General features: G+C 57.1%; 1 protein-coding gene across 1 annotated transcript; it reads left to right on the top strand.

The window, feature by feature from the left end:
• Positions 1 to 2,139: 2,139 nt before the first annotated feature.
• TLX1 (T cell leukemia homeobox 1) lies at positions 2,140 to 8,618 on the top strand. The gene is given in 4 exon segments (XM_087862778.1): positions 2,140 to 2,760; positions 2,762 to 2,966; positions 5,030 to 5,267; positions 7,452 to 8,618. Coding segments are annotated over 4 exon segments (1,044 nt in total). The 5' UTR covers positions 2,140 to 2,382; the 3' UTR covers positions 7,675 to 8,618.
• The last annotated feature ends 12,450 nt before the right edge of the window (positions 8,619 to 21,068 follow it).

Raw genomic sequence — 21,068 nt, 5'->3', positions numbered from 1 at the left:
CTGGCTGTCTCTCTCTCTGTCAAATAAATAAATAAAATCTTTTTTTAAAAATTGGAGATGTTTCCATTAACTTCACAGAGTTGTGGTGAGTCTTAAATGAGATCAGTGTGGTGTGGTACCTGGCACATAGTAGTTTCTCAGTAAAACACTTATGTTTATCTCTGCTTCATTTCCCCCAAGATAAGAGGCAGGAAAGAGACAAATTTAGGTTCAAACAATTTTTGGTGAAAGTTAAGGCATCTCCTGGGTAGAGGTGTAGAACCTGGACCTGGTGGATGGACAGGAGCGAAGTGGCAAGGGAGATCTCTCTCCTATATCTGCTTAGTATTTACAAACTACCACCGACTTCACATCTGGCCTTGCTTTGAGTGGGTCTTTGCTCACCTGCCTGGAGCCCAGACAAGGTTTTCCCCATAGAGGTGTGCTTCCAACCAGCAGCCAGGTTTCCAGTCTAACCCATAAAAGCAAGTCAAATCCGGGTCTTGATTAAGTCATTTGCTTTCTTACATCTATAAAATAGGGATAATGCTCATCTTCAAGACTTGGTGAAGTTCGTAGTGTTCTCCTTCGTAACACTTATCATCGCCATCTGACGTAATGTGTTTGCTTCTTTGTTCATTATCTAACCCCTCTCTGGAATGTAAACTCCATGAGGGCAGGACCTTTGTTTTGTTTACTGCTGTTTTCCCAATGCCAAGAACAATGCCTACACATACTCAATAAATATTTGTTGTATAAGGAGGTTCATTCACTCATTTTTCGCCCAGGATGAGTATATCCTGCGGTTTGGGGCTGTACTCCACAGCAGGGAAACTGAGATGAGTAAGTCATTCCCTGCTTCCAGAAGATCTCTTCAAGAGGAAATAACAGACATGACCAAAGCAAATAAACTGTAACGAGATTTGATAAGTAGAATGCAAACTTTCATATTCTAGCATCTTGCCTGATAGAGACTGTCTCCTTGAAGACCTGTTGAATCGGATATAGGCCAGAAATAGATCCCAAGTGATCCAACCTGCACCCTTCCCAGAGCCTGGCTCCTTCAAGGGAACAGACCTTTCCCTACTAAAGAGGGAAAAGAGTGGAAGCAGAAAAAGGGAGTTTCCTGCTTCTCTCCTGGGCTCTGAGCCAGTGAGCCACAGGCAAAACTTTAAAAGGCCTCAATTTGTCCGGATGCACTTCCCTGATCTTAGTCCTACCAACCCCAGCCCCCACTGCTCCCCTAGGCCTCCCTCCCAGGACTCCAAAAGTAAGAAAATAACTCCTTACCCTCACCACAGTCCAAGGGTTTCTTGCTCGGACTCTCCAGCCCAGGGCTAGTTCCTAGGTGAAAGCAACCTGACTGAATTCACCCACATACTCTGAGAACTGCTTCTTGACACATCTGTTTATTTAAAAGGCAAGGGGTATCTTGAGGCATGGGCACCCTGGCTGCAGGCCCCAAGCCAACTCCCTTGACTTGTGCCTGCCTCTCAGGAGGTCTTCCTTTCCTCAGTTTCTCTAAACAGGCTGAGTTGGGGTGATTGTTGATTTTTCCAAGAACATATAACCCGTTGTTCATAGGCCTGTGTTTTAAAAAAGGACAAGCCTGAACTCACCTTCCTGCCTCACAGGCCTGGGCTCCATACCTGGGGAGTAGTCAGTCTTCTGCTCTCTAACAAGTCAGACTTGAAGTTTGGAGTAAATCCTGTTGAAGGACAGGTGTTTCCCAGCTGAGCCCTTGGGGAGCTTCTCCAGTAGCTCACGGACACCCTTCCCCAGAGGCCTAGTAAGCTGGACCCCTTTGGCCCAATTCAAAGTGGGGAGACTCCCGCCAGGCTGGGAAGAGGGCTCTGTCCTCCACCTCCTTGGGTCCGTCTCTTTATGGGTCTCTGGGAATGGCCGCCTCCTGTTCTTTTTCTCCTTTTAAGTCTCTGAATCCCTTCTTTTCTCTCTTCCTGAACTACTTTTCCGAGCCTCGGTCTCCGTCCCTCTGTGTCTGGCTCCTGCATCAGTCTCGGCTCCCGGCCTCCCTGCTCCCCCTCTCCGCCCCTCCCCCGCGCTGTCATTCACCCCGCTCCTCTCCACGCACAGCCAATGGAGAGACCCGGCCGAAACGGCTAGGCTCGCTCGCACCGGGCTTTTTCGCCCGGTGATTGATGTCCCAGAGTCAACATCTAGCAAGCAGCCGGAGAGGGGAAGGAGCAGCCGGAGAGGGGAAGAATACGGCGCCCCCTCTCTCCTCCCCTCCCCCCTACTTTAGCCCTCCGCGCACTTCGCCACCAAGTCACCGCGCAGCCAGGAGCCGCTGCCGCCTCCGCGCCCCTGCGCGCTGCCCCCCGAGCCAAACACAGCAAACGCCGCCGCCCAGGCCCCCCCGCGGGGCCGGGGCCGGGGGCCAGCATGGAGCACCTGGGCCCGCACCATCTCCACCCGGGCCATGCGGAGCCCATCAGCTTCGGCATCGACCAGATCCTCAACAGCCCGGACCAAGGCGGCTGCATGGGGCCAGCCTCCCGCCTCCAGGACGGAGAATACGGCCTTGGCTGTTTGGTTGGAGGCGCCTACACTTACGGCGGCGGGGGCCCCGCGGCCGGGGCGGGGGCCGGGGGCGCGGGGGCCTATGGTGCTGGCGGTCCGAGTGGCCCTGGTGGCCCGGCGAGCGGCGGCGGCGGCGGCGCTTGCAGTATGGGCCCGCTGGCCGGCTCCTACAACGTGAACATGGCCTTGGCGGGCGGCCCTGGTCCCGGCGGCGGCGGCGGCGGCGGCGGCGGCGGCGGCGGGGGGGGGGGGCCTGAGCGCTGCGGGGGTGATCCGGGTGCCGGCGCATAGGCCGCTAGCTGGAGCCGTGGCCCACCCTCAGCCTCTGGCTACCGGCTTGCCCACCGTGCCCTCCGTGCCTGCGGTGCCGGGTGTCAACAACCTCACCGGCCTCACCTTCCCCTGGATGGAGAGTAACCGCAGATACACAAAGGACAGGTTCACAGGTGAGTCCGGCCCGCGCGCGCCCCGCCTGGCCGCGGCCCGGGCTCTGCGCTACCTCTCCCTCGCCCGGTGGCTCCCCGCAGCCCCCTCTGCGCACCGGGTTGCCCAGCTCCTCTCGGTGCTTCCCCCAAGTGCAGCCGCCCGCCACCTTTCCACGCTCGCGGAATCGCCATGCTCGAAGAGTTCTCCCAGTCTGGCCCCTCTCCGTCTCTCCCGCAGGACCCCTACTCTGAAAAGCGCTCCCCATCCCCTCTCGGAGTCCCTGGGCTCAGTCAGGCAGACGGAAGGGGGATGTAGCTTCGGGACTACCTTCCGCCGGCATTTGGGGCTCGGTAATCTTGGAGAAAGGGGCGCGATGTGAACAGTTTCTTCCGTCCCGGCCAACGTTCTCTGGCTGAGGCGGCGAGCCCCAGAATCAGACGCGAAGAAAGAACAGGCTCCCCACCTCACGGTCCCTACACACACACACACACACACACACGCACACCCCACTTCGCGCTCGGAGCTCCAGTGCCCGTTGCGGGGCCCGGGAGAGGCCCCGAGCCTGAGTGAGGCAGCAGAGCGGGCGGGCCCTTCTTCCCGGACTGCGGGCTTCGTCCAGGTCGGTGTAGCGTGAGGCTGAGCCTCCTGCTTGATTTTCGTTCGGTCGCGGCATGGCGTCCTCCCCTCCGGGCCCAGCCCTGTTCCCTCCAGTGTGAATAATGCTCCGGCCTGGCCGGCGATCGATCGGCGGCAGCCGAAGGACAACTCCTGGGACGATTACGCACTCGGCGGCGGCCGGCTGCCGGCCTCTCCGCTGCCAGCTCCGCGCCTTCCTCGGTTCGCGCGGCTCCGGCTCCCTCCGCTCTCCCTTCCGCTCTCGGCACTCAGCTCTCGCTCACGCGCGGGGGCCCTTTCTCCGGCCTCACTTCCCGCTGCCCCTTAGCATTCTTAGGATCCGAGGCTACGATCCTCGATCCTCCCGCCCAGCCCAGCTCCCATGCCCGCTGAGAAGTAACCACGAGTTGAGCCTGGGTTCCTGGCCCGGCCTTCGAGAGAGGAGGCAGGAGGCACGGGCCGCTGCCGATGGCGACGTGGGACTCCCATGGGGCTCGGGATCCGGGGCCCAATGGTGGAAAGGAAGTAGGCAGCTTAGAGCTACCCCCTCAGCTAGGCGACCCCAAGGCATCCCAGGCCCCCTGCTCCTGTTAGGGCCTTGGAACCTTGGCTCACAGGCTAGGTCTGTGGCAAAGGGGGGGGGGCAGCAGAGGCAATACAGCCTTTCTGCTCTGGGCCTCTAGGAAGGACCTTGCATTCAAGGGACCCCAGTGCCCCAACCCAAGTCCTCTCAGGTCTGGGGAGGCAGAGCCTGCTGCCCATTCCACTCCCCCAACCCAGGCCAGGCCAGCCTTGAGGGGCTGTAATGGAACCCTTAGCCTAGAACCCACTGCTCTTGGGTCTCTAGTGAAAGGTGTTCCACATAGGACCTACCTAGGGGAGCCACCGCACAGCCTAATCTTGCTTCAGGCCTGAAGAAGGTTCTGAGGACATGAATAACTGTCACCTTGTGTTGCCCTGTGACCTGTACGTGTCTGCCTGTGTGCCTGTCCCTGTGCTTGTGTGTCAGACTGGGAGTATAGACCTATAATTTGCCGCTGTGGTATGTGATGTGTCTGTTGCTGTGTGGTGGTGGCTCAGGTCAAGACCCAGGGCACCGTTCCCGCCCCCCCCCAAGCAGCTTCTCTGAGGCTGGAGGCCTGGGGCAGTGGGGGCCTGCGACCTTTAGCTCGCCTCAGACATGCCCCTCAAGGAGACTGGGGAGGCGACCGCGCTGGTTCTGGTTGGGCCCGTGGGAGCCCCGGGCTAGAGAGGCCTCCGCGGCGGCGGCGGCGGTGGTGGCGGCGTCGGCCTGGCGGGCGGGAGGGGCCGTTTCCCGCCGCGGGCTTGGAGCTGAGGGCTGACGGGAGGATCACGGCCCCGCTCCTGGGGTCTAGCCGCTGCGCTCGCTGGCCGCGGGGAGTCGGGCCTGGGACGCCTCCTGACGCTCTGCCGCTTGCCTCTGCCGTCTGTCTGTCTCCCGCTCCAGTGGCCCTCTCACCCTTCACTGTAACACGCCGTATAGGTCACCCCTATCAGAACCGGACGCCCCCCAAGAAGAAGAAGCCGCGCACGTCCTTCACGCGCCTGCAGATCTGCGAGCTGGAGAAGCGCTTCCACCGCCAGAAGTACCTGGCCTCGGCCGAGCGCGCCGCCCTGGCCAAGGCGCTCAAAATGACCGACGCGCAGGTCAAAACCTGGTTCCAGAACCGGCGGACGAAGTGGAGGTGAGCGCGCTGGGAGGGCAGCTCTCTGCCCCGGGGTCTCTCCTGGGGCGCTCACACCCCCTTCGCTCGCCGGCTTCTGATCGGTTCCCTGCTAGGCTCGCGGGGAACCGGGAGCAACCAAGGCCCATGCCCGCGGTGAGGCTGGAGAGCCCCGGCTGTTTTAGCGGAGGCTTCTTGGCTTTCTGGCCGACACACTCAGTGCCGGTGTAGACGCGGCTGGTCTTCGCTGCTGCTTGGGGAGACGGGGCTTGACAGTCCAGGCAATCCGGACTTTGGGGATCAGTGAGTCATGAGGGACTTTTGTTTGCGCAAACTCGTGCTTACAGAAATGCCTCCTCCGTCCCGGAGACTGGAGGCCTGATGGCCCGCGGCTTGTTTCTGCTCCCCAGCCGGGGTTCCAGGCGGAGTGGCCAGGCCCCAAACCACGGGCCTGAGCCCTGCTGACTCCCTCCTCCCCAGGCACTCCGCCTGACCCTCATGCGCAGTCCCCCACCCTGGAAGAGGAAAATCAATCCGCACCGGCTGTAGCGGGGTTTTGGAGAGTCCCACTGAAAGGGGGATCAATCAGGAGCAGATGGGGGTGTGTGTGTGTGTGTGTGTGTGTGAGAGAGAGAGAGAGAGAGAAAGAGACACACACATTTACCCTTCTCCCGTCACACACCCACAACCACACTAACCCCCCCCCCATTCATCTCTCTCTCTCTGTCTCTCTCCCTCTCCTAAACGCGTCCCACACTCCTTGGCGGACTTATTCACCGCACGCACCGGCGCCTTCTCCAGCTGCACCCACTTGCACCCCTGCACCCTCCCACACGTCTGGCCCGCATACTCCGTTCCACACACGCGATAAGTTTCTCACTCGCTTAGGCCTCACGGGGGAGAGTGCAGGAGAGTCTGGGCGAAGTCCGCGGCGCCGGGCGGGTGGGCCTAGAGCTGGAGGAAGGAATTGGAGTTTCCTCTTTTTCTGAATGAAGGCGAGGAATCTGCCCAGATTCCGCCGTCATGGCCACAAAGGAAGCCACTACCCCACCACTCTGTAGCTAGGGAAGAAATGGGGGTTATAGCTTCAGACCCCTGGAAGGCTGAAGCAGCAACGGCTAGCCGGCTAGCCGAATAGGGGTGCGGGCACTAGCGTTCCCAAGGCCCCACCAGGCTGCAACCTAAGGGAGGGGAGGGAGCAACGCAAGCCCCTGGAAGAGAGGGGCACAGAGAAAGAGAGTGGCAGGCAAAGAGTGGGGATGAGGGCAAAGATAAATAGCCCACCCCAGGGAGAAAAGGAAAAACCAGGCAGCCTGAAGAAGTCTTAGGATAATAAAGGAAAGCAATGGATGGTTAAACCTTCATTTTCGTTTCAAACAAATTCTCTTAACTCTGAGAGAACGGAGGGAGGGAGAGTGAGAGAAAATAGGAGATAAAGACACAACACCTAAAAGGAAGAGAACGAGTCAGGCAGTTTGAAATGCAGAGCAGAAGGGTAGGATGAGAGACAGAAAGACACACGGCGCAAAAGGCAAGAAGGGGCGGCGGGAAGGAGGCGAGCGTCCACCGCTGGGAGAGGCCCTTGCCGGCTTCGTGCGGCTTCATCGATCGCCTACAAATTGCTTCTGGAGGCCCCCGGGACTCCCATTAGGTCTGTCCACCTTAGAGACAGACGTTTGATCTCAGTTGACGGGGTGGAGGGGAGGCATTAAATGGACTAAGTGAGTCATCGCCTCCCCGGACCGCCTCAGAGGAAGGCGGCTGGTCCGGCGGGAGTCCCCTGCCTCAGCGCAGGAGGCAGGAAACCTGCGACAGGATTGCAGAGAAAAGGGGGAGAAGAGAGGTCAGGCCTGGCAGCTCTTAATCTGCTGGCCCTTGTCTCTGCCCTGGGCTGGTGGGGAGGGTGGGGTGCCTCAGGGTTGGGACAGCAGAGCTGGGGAGAGGCAAGATGCCATCCTAGGCTAGTGGGAGTCGGGGAGCCCGAGATGCCTAGGTCTAGCAGATTTTCCCACAGCTCCCCCGGAGTACCCGTGCTTCATTTATCTTTGGGTTTTCCAGTTTTTGTTGGAGTCAGGATCCTCAAGATAAGGGTGTGTGTTAAAGGGGCCCAAGCTGGAGTTGGGGCTTGTGAAAGGAGCAGTGCTCTTCCAGGCTATTTCCCCGGAGCGCACGCGAAGGGTCGGTAACGGCTTGTCCCCGGTGCAGGCGGCAGACCGCCGAGGAGCGTGAGGCTGAGAGGCAGCAGGCGAACCGCATCCTCCTGCAGCTGCAGCAAGAGGCCTTCCAGAAGAGTCTGGCACAGCCCTTGCCCGCCGACCCGCTCTGCGTGCACAACTCTTCGCTCTTCGCCCTGCAGAACCTGCAGCCGTGGTCCGACGACTCCACCAAGATCACCAGCGTCACGTCGGTGGCCTCGGCCTGCGAGTGAGCTTGCCTGCTCCGCCCCGCGAGAGCCCGGGTCCAGCCAAGGAGTCACGGAGGCTGAGAACCAGGACTCTGTCTCCCCTGCCTCCCGCTTCAGACTGCACACGGGAGGGGAGCGCGGCGCCCCCCTGCACCGGTCTGTGCGCTCCTGCCGAGGCTGTTTTCTCTTTGATGGGAAAAAAAAAAAGAAGAAGAAAGCGGGAGACAGGGACACGGGACCTCCTTCCAGACGCCTAAGTGGTCCCGCGCCCTCTGGAACTGTTCAGCGTCCTCTCAGTTTGCGTCTATTTTATTTTATTCGGATTTCTAAGGTGGGACTGAGAAAGGCAGAGGGTGGGGGGGAAGAAGAGCTTCTGAGGTCTTCAGAGGACAGAATGGGCTGTCATTTGAACTTGCTCTGGGGAGACCCCCTCTGTACTCCACTCCCCATCACACACGACACCCAAAGGCCCTCCCAGAGGTGATGTTACTGTCCCTCCTGGTGTCCCCCAGAGTCAAACGCAGAGGACCTATGGCAGAATGTCATGCACACATAGGGCCATAGCCTTCACACCCTTGACTCTCACTATCAGGCATAAGCTAGGGGCGACCCAGCTTCATTGCAAAGAACAGCATGGCACTTCTCACAAACACAAGGCTACGGCCGCACTGGGACACACTATCCCACACACAACGGCGCCACGGCCCCCAGGCCCCCGTCACACATCCTAGCCGCACCCAGGTACGCACAGGCAGGTTTCACACAAACTCAGCCTATTTCTCCAGATCCTGTTCATAGGGGAGCTTAAGTTATGCACTTATAAGGTGTTTTCTGTGTAACCATTTTATAAAGTGCTTGTGTAATTTATGTGAAAAAAAATAAAAGCCTCCGGATCCGGAGTCAGGGCTGCCTGCTCTTGCTGAGCCCAGCACCGTGCAGATACTTGGGTTTGGTGTGAAACGGTGCTGCTGGGGCAACCGCTGGTGTCTTCGCAGGAGGGACATCTGGGGGCCAGGACCTGCAGGCTCTAGGGGGAGGGAGGGGGGGCAAACAGAGAAGGTAGACCTGAGGGAAGGAAGGAGTGCCAGGCTCTCCTGGGACGACTAGTGCTCAGTACACAGAGGGTATACTGTCTTTGGGTGTGAGGATTGCGGGTGTGAATTGTTTGTGACGGTGTGGACAATCAGGATGATACTGATAATGAATGTAATAGTGTTTAAGTGTGTCACTGTGTTTGCAATTATTGTAAGTGCTAGTTTCTGCTTGAGTTGCAAACCGAAACTATCATTGTATGCACGAACTTGCAGTGGTGTGTGTGTAACCATGTGTGAATGTGATTGTGTCTTTTTGGGTAATTGTGATCACCCACCCGTATTTGTGACTGTGTATGAATCATGTGGTAATGTGTGTGTACCTATTTGTTTCTCCTCGTGAATCTATTTTTGTGTTAGATGTGTGAATGTTTGTAATTATGAATCATCTGTAATTGTATGAATATAATTTTGTGTTGTATGTAATCATGTGTGACATAATCATGTGTGACATGTAATCATACATGAGACGTGTAGTTTACTGTATATACGTGTGTGACAGTATGTAATGAGGGAGTGAATTGGGGGGAGTGTGGCTCATCGTGGGTGACTCTTCCTGAAGTTGAGTGTGTGTGGTTGTGACTGAATGGGTGTAATTGTGCAATGCTGGTGGGGGGGTCTAAGGTGGGCTGTGTAGATACACTGGGGGGGGGGGCTACCAACATTTGCTAGGAGTTCCAGGGTTCTAGGCCCTTACCCAACAAGCTACAAAGGTTGGAGCTCAGTGAGTCAATAACTGGGCCAGGATCCTCTGTGGTGGTCTAAGTAGGACTTCCCACTCCCAGCACTCGTCTGGCCTGGGAAAGATCTGAGTAAGTGACCTTCAGGGAGGCCCCAGACCATGCCAGTCAGGAGAGCAGCCACAGTACACAACACTCCCTTAACATCTAGTCCCCCACCTACTAGACCAATCTCGGGTGCACAAAACTGACTTGGGCCTGCTTTTTTGGGAAGAAGTGAGGTGGTAGAGGATCTGGAGACATGCCATCCTGGGGGAATAAAGTGGAAGGATAGGAGGCTCTTTCTTTGCGATGGGAGAGTGAGAAAACTTTGTGGCTAGAAACCAGAAGTGAGTGGGTGTGGGTCTTGTTCAGGTATACAGAGCTGTGTGTATCCAGAGGGGTTGGGGAAGTCACAGAAACCATCAGAGACACTGTCCTTCATCCCTACCCTGGCGGCCATGCTGGACCTGATATACCAGAGGGGGACAAAACACAGCAACCTCCCACCCTAGGAAGCCCAAAGGGAAATTTGTCTAGGAGGGGCAGTGCTCATCCATCTCTCACCCGTGGCCCCCTTGGAGCCTGATCTCCTCAGGAGAAGAGGATTCTGGGTCCAAAGGACTAAGGCTGGCCCTCCTGCTCCCACCTCCCAGGCCCACCGGCTGACCAGGCAGGGCCCTGACAAGCTGTGTTGGTTGTGGGGAGAAGGTTCTGGCCACAACACGGGGTCTGCAGCCAGCCTCCAGCCTGCACCAGCTGAAACACCCGGGACCTGGCCGGGAGGAATCCGGACATGGCCTCCCGGAACCGCCGAATTCGTTTCCGTCTGCCTGGGCAGGTCTGTCAGATCCCTCCTCTCCCGCTGGGACTGGAGTCGCCTGGCCCACACCTTCTCCGTGTGGCGCCATATCTTCTTTATTTGTGTTTTTAAGATGCACCTTTAGTGCCTCCCAGCTGTAAGATTCCAGAGTCTCTCTGAACCTCAGAAGGGACTGGAGCCTTCCTCCCACCTCCCAGTCCTCAGGATCCCTGGAGAGGCTGCTGCATACTTTCTGGCCACAGACAGTCCGGACGCAGGAGAGCCGGGCTGCTGCCCGGCGCAAACAGGACCCCCGAACCGGCTCCAAAGTCCAGGCTTTGCCTCCAACCCCTCTCCCCTCTTACAAGACAAACTGAGCAAAATGAGGCATCATACACCCCTCCCCGAAATACCTCCTGCTTCCCGGATCTTCGCCAACAGCCAGGGTTCACACTCAAAACCACACAGGGCGAACGCCCCCTCCCCGCCCCACTGCTCCCAGACCCCGTCCAGCTTGGCGGGGACTCGCGGGGAGGTGGGCATCGGGCAGGCGGGGATCCCCAGCCCCGGGGCCGCGCGCCCATTGCTGGAGGCCAGCCGGGTCGGCGCTCGGCTCCCGGGACACGCGCTGACGCCGGGCGCTCGCTGGCCCCGGGATGCCGGGGTCGCGCGCTCTCCCGGGGCCCCTCCCGCGCTCCCAGGCCCTCGGGCGAGGCGTCCCAAGGCTGCAAGACTCCCCGGGGCACCGGGGCTCTCAGCGCCCAGGGGCCGCGCACGACTTCCCGGTCTCCGCCGGGAATTCGTTGGGGCCGAATCTCGGCGAATCCCGCGTCGGCCGAGGGCCGAGGCAGCGGGGAAAGGCCGGGAAGGCGGCGGGGCCCGCCGGGGGGCAGCCGGCCCCGCACACCCCGTCCCGAGGGGGGCGAAGGCTGGGGGGGAGTGGGCTGCGAGGGTCACAGTCAAGGCCCACCGCCCACAGCCGAAAGCAAGCTCACAACTCCCGGCCTGCCACGGCGCCTGCCGGAAATGGTCGGTCTCTGTTCAAAAATAGAGAAGGAACTCAGTATCCGAGTAATTGCGTGGAGAGGTGCGGAAAGAGAAGAGCAATCAACGAACCTGTCTGAGCAGAAAGGTCCGCTTCCTTCCCTGGCTTGAGTGAGCCGACTGCACCGACCCACTTCGGAGGCGACTGAGCCCCGAGCGCCCGATCAGACCAGGCGCAGCCCAGCGCGGTGGCTGAGTGGGTGGTGGCCTGCGGGGCCCAGAAACCCAGGCAGGGCTGGGGTCCGAGAGGCCCGTGCTGTGCCGCCGGTGGTACACAGAGAATCTGGCTCAACCTGTTAACTATAATAGCGGCTTTGTGCCGATCTGCGCTCGGGGGCTGTGTGGGCATGGCCTGAGCACTGCCTTGTGACGCCCCGACTGTGGTCGCAGGTGTGGGGTTTGCCCCGGGCCCAGCACTCAGGAGGGCATCCTGTTGACGGTGTGACTTGCAGGTGGGCAAGGTATGTTCCAGGTGTATGAGGGACGAAGAGGGACCTCCCTCTGGGCTGTGCGAGCTTGAGCAGTTGGTATTCCCGCAACGCTATGGGGAGGGGGGAGCTGGGGCCCTGCGGCTGCCTTGAGGGCTCCTCAGGCAGATGCGGGAGGAAACCCCCTCTCTCATGCTCTGCTTCCCCTGCTCTCCTCACACCCACCTTCACACACTTCCACGCAGCCCTCGGAGTCTTGCTCCTTAATCGGCTGGGAGTTTCGAGCCCCACAGCCAGGCGGCTGCCCAGGCAGCTAACAGGAGTTACTTCTGCTTTTCCTGCGTGGCTTGAATCTGCTGCCCAATGCCAAGGCCCCTGGCACCACTCCCTGCATCCACCCCTGGACTCCTCATTCTGGGGAGCCCAAGAGGAACAGAGGGAGCAAGGGCTAGAGCCAGTCTGGATTTTCCAAAGAGCTCAGAGCAGAATCGTAGGATGGTGTGCTCCATGGAGGGGGTAGGTGGTGAGTGCCAGGAGGCGTGGGGTACCCATGTTATGTTGAGGGATGCCTACAGACCCACGTCTCCTCCGTCAAAGCCTGCATCGCTCTGTACAACCTCACAGACGGCCTCCCCCACCACTGGGATGTGCGATGCTGCTCAAGGGGACGGAGCTACAGGTGTGCGGGCGCTGGGCACACACACGCACGCGTACAGTCTCCGCTGCCGGCATTCTCAGTTCCCTCAAACTCACGCCCATCCAGGCCCCAAGAAGCTCCTAGGGGCGGTTACCCCGCAGCCACCCCTCCGGGGGGCACTCCCCTTCCCCTTCCCCTTCCTGGTCCCTCCTCCCCCTTCCGGGAGGGGGGAGGCCTAACTCGCCTGCCGGTGGCGGGGAGTGGGGATTTCCTAGGCCCGTGCTTTGGTTGCCAGCCCCGCAGCTCCTGTGGGTGACGACACCCCAAGACGCTGAGGCTGGGCCTGGGGCGGCGGGCCGCCAGGGATTCCAGCCAAGGACCCTAGGCAGGCTCAGAAGGTCCAGCAGTCGCCGCTGCCTCCCTGAAGCCTATGGAAATCCGGCCTCCTTTTCTGTGCGAGAAGGTTGTTGGGGTCTGGGGAACAGAATGGGTGCAAGGCCCCCACTGCTGCGTGCCGCCCTAAGGGAGGCTTTGGTGGGAGCTGCTCCTGCCCCCTCATTAGTCCCAGAGCCTACAGATCTTCCCTACCTTCGGGAAGGAGTCGCAAGACCCAAAGGTGGAGGCGGCGGCAGCAACTCAGCAGCCACCCAGAAGTGGGAGCCAGACCTGAGGCTCCACAGCAAAAACGCTGGACAAGTGAGTTCCGGGCGCCCTCTAGGGGCCGCGTGGGGAGAGGCGCCTGGAGCTAGGTCCCTAGGAGCCTGGGATCTGAGGGGCCCCTTGGGAGTGCTGGGGCAGCTGCCACCAGCTGTGGTGGAAGATAATAACGATAATAATATTAAAGATCTTATTATCTATCTATCTATCTATCTATCTATCTATCTATCTATCTATCTATCTATCATCTATCTATCTATCTATCATCTATCTATCTGAGAGAGCACTAGTGGCAGAGGGGCAGAGGGAGAGGGACAAGCAGACTCCCCACTGAGTGGGGAGCCCCACGCGGGCGGATTCCAGTACCTCCAGATCATGATCTGAGCGCAAATCAGACGCTTAACCAACTGAGCCACCCAGGAGCCCCAGTAACGATAATAATATTAATAAATAACAGTATTGAGTGTTTGCTGCGTTCAAGGCACTACACTAGGTTTTAAAAGTACTAATACATTTCCAACAACTATCCTATGAGGTAAGTGGTATTTTCATCCCACTTTATAGACAAGGAAAATGGAAGACCAGAGAGGTTAAGCAACTTGCCTAATAGCTTGCAGTTGGTAATGGGGGCAGTAGCCCAACCCAGGGTCTAACCCTAGAGCCAGGGTCTCTGGGAGGGATGGCTGAGTCCAGGGGTGTGGTGGATTTGGGAAGAACTGGAGGTGAGACCCCATCAGCCTCCTCAAGGGATTTAGTGTATTGTGGAGGGAGCGCTTAGCCCAGAGATCCACTGGGAGATGGCCTCCTAGGGCTCTGGAAAAACCATCTCCAATCCTCTCCAGTCCACTGGACCTCCTTCAGCTCTGACTGTCCCCTCCACCCCTCAAGGACCCACCCTGGAGCACTGCCAGGCCTGTGAGACCTCCTCCTCCTTCCTCCCCATACTTGTCCATCACCCATCCTCTGGGCCTTCCCAGCCTGGGCTTGCCTCCTTCCAGGAGCCCTCTAGGATTAGAAGGAGGTTCTCTGCACTTCCACTCCCTCTCCCTCCCTCTTCTGGGTCAGCAGGGTGGGAGGACTCAAACAAGCAGAAAGTTAAAAATAGAACCAAATGAATCACCCTTTATTAGACAAAGGAGTGGAGAATCAGGAAGGAAAATCCTTCCTCTCCTTTTCCATCTGCTCCGTGCAAAGCCTATAGCTCTGGGCTGGAGAATGGGGGAACAGGTTGGGGTGGGTGGGAGAGTGCAGCCTGAAATTCAGAGAGCTGGAAGGGATTTATTTTGACCATTTAGACATTAAGTTTCAGTCAGAATATGAAAAGAAAAGAGAGCATGGCCTTCCCTTCTTTACAGCCTCCTCCAGAGTTGTAAGGGGTGGGGGTAGGGGAGTGTTCCTGGGGAGGTTCTTTCATATACATTATAATGTGTATTCATTTATTTTTTAAAGTAAGCTGTGTGCCCACTATGGGGCTTGAACCCACAACCCTGAGATCGAGTTGCATGCTCTACTGACTGAGCCAGTCAGGGGCCCTTTTATTTGTATGTATGTGTGTATGTGTGTATGTATGTATGTATGTATGTATGTATGTATGTATACTCTATGTCAAACATGGGAAGGTGTATTCACTTCTATATAAGTAGCTCCTGCCAGTGTCTTAAACTTGAACATGTTGGAATCACTGGGGATCTTGTTAAAATGCAGATACTCACTTACCACAGCTGGGGTGGGCCTGGATCCTGAATTTAGAACAAACTTCAGGTGCTGTTGATGCTGCTTGGAGAATCAAGGTCATAAGTTACCACCCTTTGAGATCTAATCCTGGGTTCTCAAATTTGCCTGTCACATATGGCCTGCAGCTTTATTTTATTGCCCGAGTATTTTTCCATTTTATTTAAAGAAATGAAATATATAGACACGATTGATACCCCTTCTGATATGTTTTAAAATGCATTCTCCCCAGGGGCACCTGGGTGGTTCAGTCAGTTAAGCATTGGACTTGATCTCAGCTCAGGTCTTGAACTCAAGAGTCGTGAGTTCAAGCCCCACAGTTGGACTCGTCGCTGAGTGTGGAGCCTACTTAAAATAAAAAATAAAATTAAATTTTAAAAAAGCACTCTCCCCTTGTGTCACATGCCTCACCCATTCCCTGTTATCTTGTGTCCTGCCCCTTCCCTGTCACCTACAGTGGCCCCCTTCGGTCTCCCATTTCCTGTCCTTCTGCACCTGTCCCTCTTTCTAAAATCTTCTTCACTCCTAGGCTGGTGCTGAGGCGGCGTTGGACATTGGCCCAGGTTTTGAGCTCAGCTTCTCTGCTTCCTAACCTCCGGCAAGTTAATTAAATTTTAGGAGCCTACCGTTTCCTTGCTCAAATTATAGAGCCAACCCTTTCCCGGATTACTGAAGGGATTAAGGAGATACCGCAGGGAAAAACGCCTGGCTCTTCGTTGGTACTCCAGGAAGGGCTCAGGGAGCCCCAAGGTGGCTTGACCTGATTTTTCTATGCACCAGGCAGGGTGGGGCGGTAGGAGGCGGGTCCTACAAACTGCAGGGGCCCCGCCCTCACCACCTCGTTCTCAGACCCTTGATTTCCCGAGGAAAGTGGAGTGGCGGCCCTTTTCGCCAGGAGCTTTCCCTCTTCAGCGCTTTGAAGGGGAGCCAGTGTATATTAGGTGCTCTGCCCGCCGGTCCTCCCAGCAAGGAGCAGATTAGCGAGTCCCCGCTTTCACAGGCGCCCGACTGCCCTTGGGGCCGGCGAGTGGGGAAAGAGCTGGTACCGACCCTGCCCGGCTGCGTGGAGACCCGAGGGAGGGAACCCTCAGTGAAGACTCACCCAGCCCTAGAGTCCTCCCCGTCCCCCACGCACCGGGCAGGGGTGGGGTCGTTGCACAGCAGGACTCACCACTGCCCCCACACACCCCTCCGCACGTGTGCACACGCACACAGTGTCACTTTGTCACTCTCAGGCTGGGTCTCGGGCTGAGACCCCGTGTTCGCACAGGTCGACAGTCGTGTTGCCTGTCTAGACATTTGTCCCCTCGATCCCCCGAGAGGTCTTGGTTACACACACCAGCTGCTGTTCCAGATCTAACCCTCACATTTGCCTCCAGTCCAGGCAAACGCAGGATGGCATGCATTCACCCATCGGTTCCCAGGTGGCCACGTGGCCACCCCCTGACCGCATACAAACTTCAGGGCGGATGCGGCAGGTTCATAGGAAAACGCTTAAGAGGCCCTGGCGGGTTCTTTCCCCAGTTCGCTTGCCGTCTAGGGGAAGCCGGCTCCAGCACACTCGTTCGGGAGCCTAGGCCTGCGAGCTCACAAACACTCCCGCAGATACTCTTGAACGTACTTCGGATCCACAGGCTTTGACTTCTTTCCCTTTCATATCTCAGGCCAGATCTTGGGCTCTTTCCGGTCAGCACAAGGGCGGCATGGTTACTGAATTGGGGTGGATTCCGCTGAGGGGTGGGCGGGAGGAGAGCGAGAAGAGAGTTTATTAGCCCCACGGAAGTCCCAAGTCAACTCTGCGCTTTTAACTACTGTCCTAGGGTAGAGTGAGGTGCCGTCCTTCCACCGCACGCAGGACAGTGGCCCGCGAAGGCTCCTCCAGCCGGTGTACAGGGCTGGTGACACCAGCCAGCCTAGACCCTGTGGGAGAGGCTTCTAGGGCAGAGAAAATGGAGGGCGGCGGCGTGTGAGAGATGCGGTTTCTCCACAGGCGGACGGCGGAAGCAACGGATCTTTGGAAGGCCTGGGGGCCTTTGGTTGCACAAACTGAGCAGAACTCCCAGTTCAAAGGAGTTGCAATCCCCGAGCCTTCCGCCCTGGGGTGGGTTCCACGCGGCAGTCTCGCTTCCTTCCTCGTCACGGGGCGTCCCTCCCAGTTACAGGAGCCCAGGGAGCGGCCACCGGCAAGGAGCGGCCCGGCGGTGCGCGGGGGACAGCCCAGCGCGTGCGGAAGCCCTGCTCGGCCAGCCGCGGCCGTCCGCTTGTCCAGGCCCCACGCTCGGCGCAAAGCTCTGTCGGGAAGGTTAGTGAACGATTCAGAAGCGTCCGGACTGTCGGGGCCGGGACAGCAAAGGACGCTTGGGCAGGGGGTGCCGCGTTGCCATCTACCGGAAATGCGGAAAGGGCGAGAAAGGGACGCTCCTGTTGACGCCCGGGGGCGGTCTGGCGTCCACCACTCGTTCTGACCGCGGCGCAGACTCGCGCCTCGAGCCTCCACCCGGCTCGGACCGGGACCCCCCTGGCCCGGAGAGCTGCGGGCCTGACTGCCCGGACGCCACGGCAGCCGGCAGCCGAAAGATTCCGCCGTCCCGGCGGTTTCTTCCGCGGCGAGTCCCTGCGCTCCGCCGCGTGAACGCGAGCGCGCCCGGCCAGGAGCTCCCGCCGCCCTGCGCGGTCCTGGGCCGCGGGGGTGTCCCGGGAGGCGGCGCCCTGCGGCGGTGGCCGAGAAGGGCTTGCTTTTTATTCCTGCGCTCCAGGGCCCAAGTTCCGGGCGGCATGGCCCTCTCGAGACCAACCCTCGGGTTCTCCTGTGGGTTCATCCCTTCCTGGGACAAGCCCCGGGCCTGGGCTGGAGAGGGCGCGGCTACCTCGCTTTTTCTGCGGGCTCCGGACCATCCCCCCGACGCCCCTCCAGTATTGATGGGAAAGGGGCGCCGAGCCGCGCCCTGTCCCGCCCCACTCAGGGACCCCGGGCCGCAGATTCGCTCCTGTGAGTTTGGGGAAGACACTCCAGGGCAGCGCTCCACCGGCCCTGACCTGGCACCGCGCCTCGGCTCCCGGGATCCGGACCCGCCCAGCGGCAGAAAGGTAAGCGCTCGGAAACCCGTGCGAGGAGCGCGGCCCTTCGGGTCAGGACTCAGGCAGTGGCCAGAAGGACCAGGGCGCAGGGCTCTGGGGTGCAACCTGGAAGGAGAAAGGTGCACTTTCCCGTGGCTCTCGGATGCAAATACGCACCACCCAGAGCCCCCTTCTGTGCTGTCCCACCTGCGTCCTGCTCCTCTCGGGGCAAGGCTGAGGGAAGTTCAGGTGCTGTTGTGTTTTAGTTAAGGAGAAAGCACAGCTAGCGGGGCCTGTGTGGCTGGGAAGCTGCCCCGCAGCTGTGCTGTGAGGTTCCCCGTGAGTGCTGCTGCCCCCTCTTCACACTCCTAGAAAGGGCAGGGGAAAAGGAAGGGCCAACCCAGCGCTGACTGCTCCGCTCCAGAGAGCGGAACTTTCCCTACATCTCTGCTTTTATAGCCCTTGGAGGGAGGAGTAGGGGGTAGGAGTGCTCAGTCCCTTGGCTCTCTGGGCCGCACGCCTGGCAACTGTCAATAGCCACACCAGTTGTCCTGACAAATGGGGTCTTCTTGGTGACCGGAGTCCACAAAAAGAGACCTTGGGGAAACATCATCCCTCTCCCACCAGTACAGGAGAGGCCTGTCTCACCTACCTAAGGTTCAGAGAGTACTTGTCAACCCTAGCCTGCAGAGAATACTCCCCTTCCTTGAACCCTTGACTTTCTCCATGCCCATCAGTGTGTAAGTCTGGGTTCAGCTAACTCAAAAAAATTCACTTATTGCAGGGATACTAGGATAGCAGGAAGGCTGAAGAATTAAGAAAAAGCCATTTTAGGAAACACCACAGGGTCAAAGGGCAGGAAAGCCTGGTTAGGGCACTGCTGCGGGCACGCCATCACTAGACTCTTGGCATGGGTATCACTGTGTGTAATTTCTCATCTCCTTCCATCATTACGACCTTTACTCCCTCAAGATTCCAAGGGTTCTGTGGGATCATTTGATTGGCTAAATCTAGGACACATGTCCAGCTGTCAGAGATGGGGAGAGAGCAAACATAGGTTTGTTCTCTTAGGTTTCTATGTGAAAAGCAAAAAGTCCTCCACCAATTACCTCATCTGGGGACTGTCTCCCAAATCAGAGTGTTCAGATGCTAGGTTTAAAAAGAAGAAAATGATAGTGTCAGGGGGCACGTGGGTGGCTCAGTCAGTTAAGCGTCTGCCTTCACCTCAGGTCATGATCTCCGGGTCCCAAGCCCGGAGTGGGGCTCCCTGCTCAGTGGTGAGTTGGCTTCTCCCTCTGCCCCTCCCCCCACTCATGTTCTCTTTGGCTCACTCTGCTCTCTCTCTCTCTCACACATAAATAAATAAGTAATCTTAAAAAAAATGATAATGTCACTACAGTCCACCCCTCTGGCTCAACACCCACATGTGCCTTTCTTTCTGAATTTACAGTCCTTTCCCTCACAAAATGCTCCCATCCTACATGTACTGCTATCACTCCTACAGACTGTATTCAAGTTGCTCCCAAGGAGACAAACCTCATAGCTCTTGGGTCAGGATCTTTGGTCTGTTCTCCTTCTAGTTCCGTTGGAATCCTGTCTCAGTATTCTGCAACCTGTGGACTAGACCAAATTATAAGGTTAATCGTCATCATACATAATAATACAACAGCAAGGGAATAAAAACTGGAAAAATGCAAATAAGTTAAAATATAGAAGCATCTACCATGACAAAGGTTAGGAGGTGAAAGCCCCTATCTTTCTTTCTGCAATATGAGATTCTATTTTGTATTTATGACATCCCCCCTCCTTTTTCCATGCCATGTTTCTTTTGCCTTCAGCCAGCACCTGAGCGGGTTGGTGTTCTCTACTCAGGGAAGAAACAAGCCTTTGTTCCTGGGGTACTGAGACCTTGATGGTCCTGCCTATGAAGGCTGTGATGGCCTTCCATTAAATTTTACCACTGGACATAATAGCACTGGGAGGCACCCCAAAGGAGCCCCTTGGTTCCACGAATACTTCTTGTTGCCTGTTGCATAAAGATCCTCTTGACCTTGCTATTCAGAATTAATCACCTTGGCCAGTCCCACTATTCCCCTTTAACATGTCCATCCATTGGCAAGAGCAACCAGAAGTGACCAGGCAGCAATTTCTGCTTCTAATTCAGTAAAAATATTGTTGTTTCTCCTGGTAGGAACTTTCTTCCCTCCAGGACTTTCTAACCTTAATCCAGCAGAAACAAGAGTCACAGGAAATAAGGGGGTCATTGGGTACTTGTAGAAAGTGCTACCCCTCTTTCTGGACCCATATGATTGGGCTCCGGGAGAAATAACATCCTGATATTAATCCCTAGTTCAAACCACATACCCCCTTCTTGAAGTACTGCACCCCACCACCACAAAATTCTAAGTTGTTCTAACAAAGACTCCAAAAACACAATGGCTCAAACAAGATAAAAGTTTATTTTTGTCTTACAACTAGGGAAGAAAGGTAGCTCTGCTCGGTGAACACATCTAGAGACCCAAGCTAATGAGGAAACTCTGACAGCCTTAACAGGTGCCTTCCAAAGTTGTCAGTCCCGGCCAGCAGGAAGGAAAGCGTGTAGCAACTCCAAGGAAAGCTCCTTAAGAAGATGACTTGAAAGCTGTACCTATCAATTCCACCCACATTCCATGGAGAACCAGCCACAAAGGAGGCTGGGAGACGTAGTCCCTGGGTGGACAAGCGGAGAAGGGAGAAGGGGTTTGAGGGGACAAGTCATAGTCTTTACTGCACCATTCCATAGATCTCTGAAGTCAGCTGCTTCTGGCTGATGGAGTACATAAGTAAGATCAGTGAATCTCGTGGACATGAGCTTAGGGTTTTTTTTTAACCGCAAAATGAATTCTTGTTAAGAAGCAATGCTGTGTGGGAAGGCACAGAGTAAGTCCGCGGGTGACAGTGTGGGCAGAAGCTTGATGCTCAGTGAGGCATATCCAAACCCTCCATGATACCTCACTGGTTTCCCTGGGGTTATAGAACAGGACGGGGGACTTGGGGTGGATGGCTACTGCTGGCAAATTGGGCATTGTGCAGTGATGGTAACCAGGTTAGCTTTGGTGAGATGTTGAGTTCATACAGAGCATTCATCTCAATCTTGGGGTCATCTGTTCCAAAGCAGGCCCTGGGGTTCCCTGGGAAAGGAGACTGAGATCCAGGGGGGTTATCTCCACTTGATGATTAAGAACTCTTTCTGTAGTGGGAGGCTTTTAGTAA

This window comes from Ursus americanus, chromosome 6 (genome assembly GCF_024610735.1).
Source record: "Ursus americanus isolate L20-20 chromosome 6, mUrsAme1.1.p, whole genome shotgun sequence".
NCBI lineage: Eukaryota > Metazoa > Chordata > Mammalia > Carnivora > Ursidae > Ursus > Ursus americanus.
The sequence above is the reverse complement of the archived record's forward strand: the minus strand, read 5'-3'. Positions and strand labels throughout refer to the sequence as shown.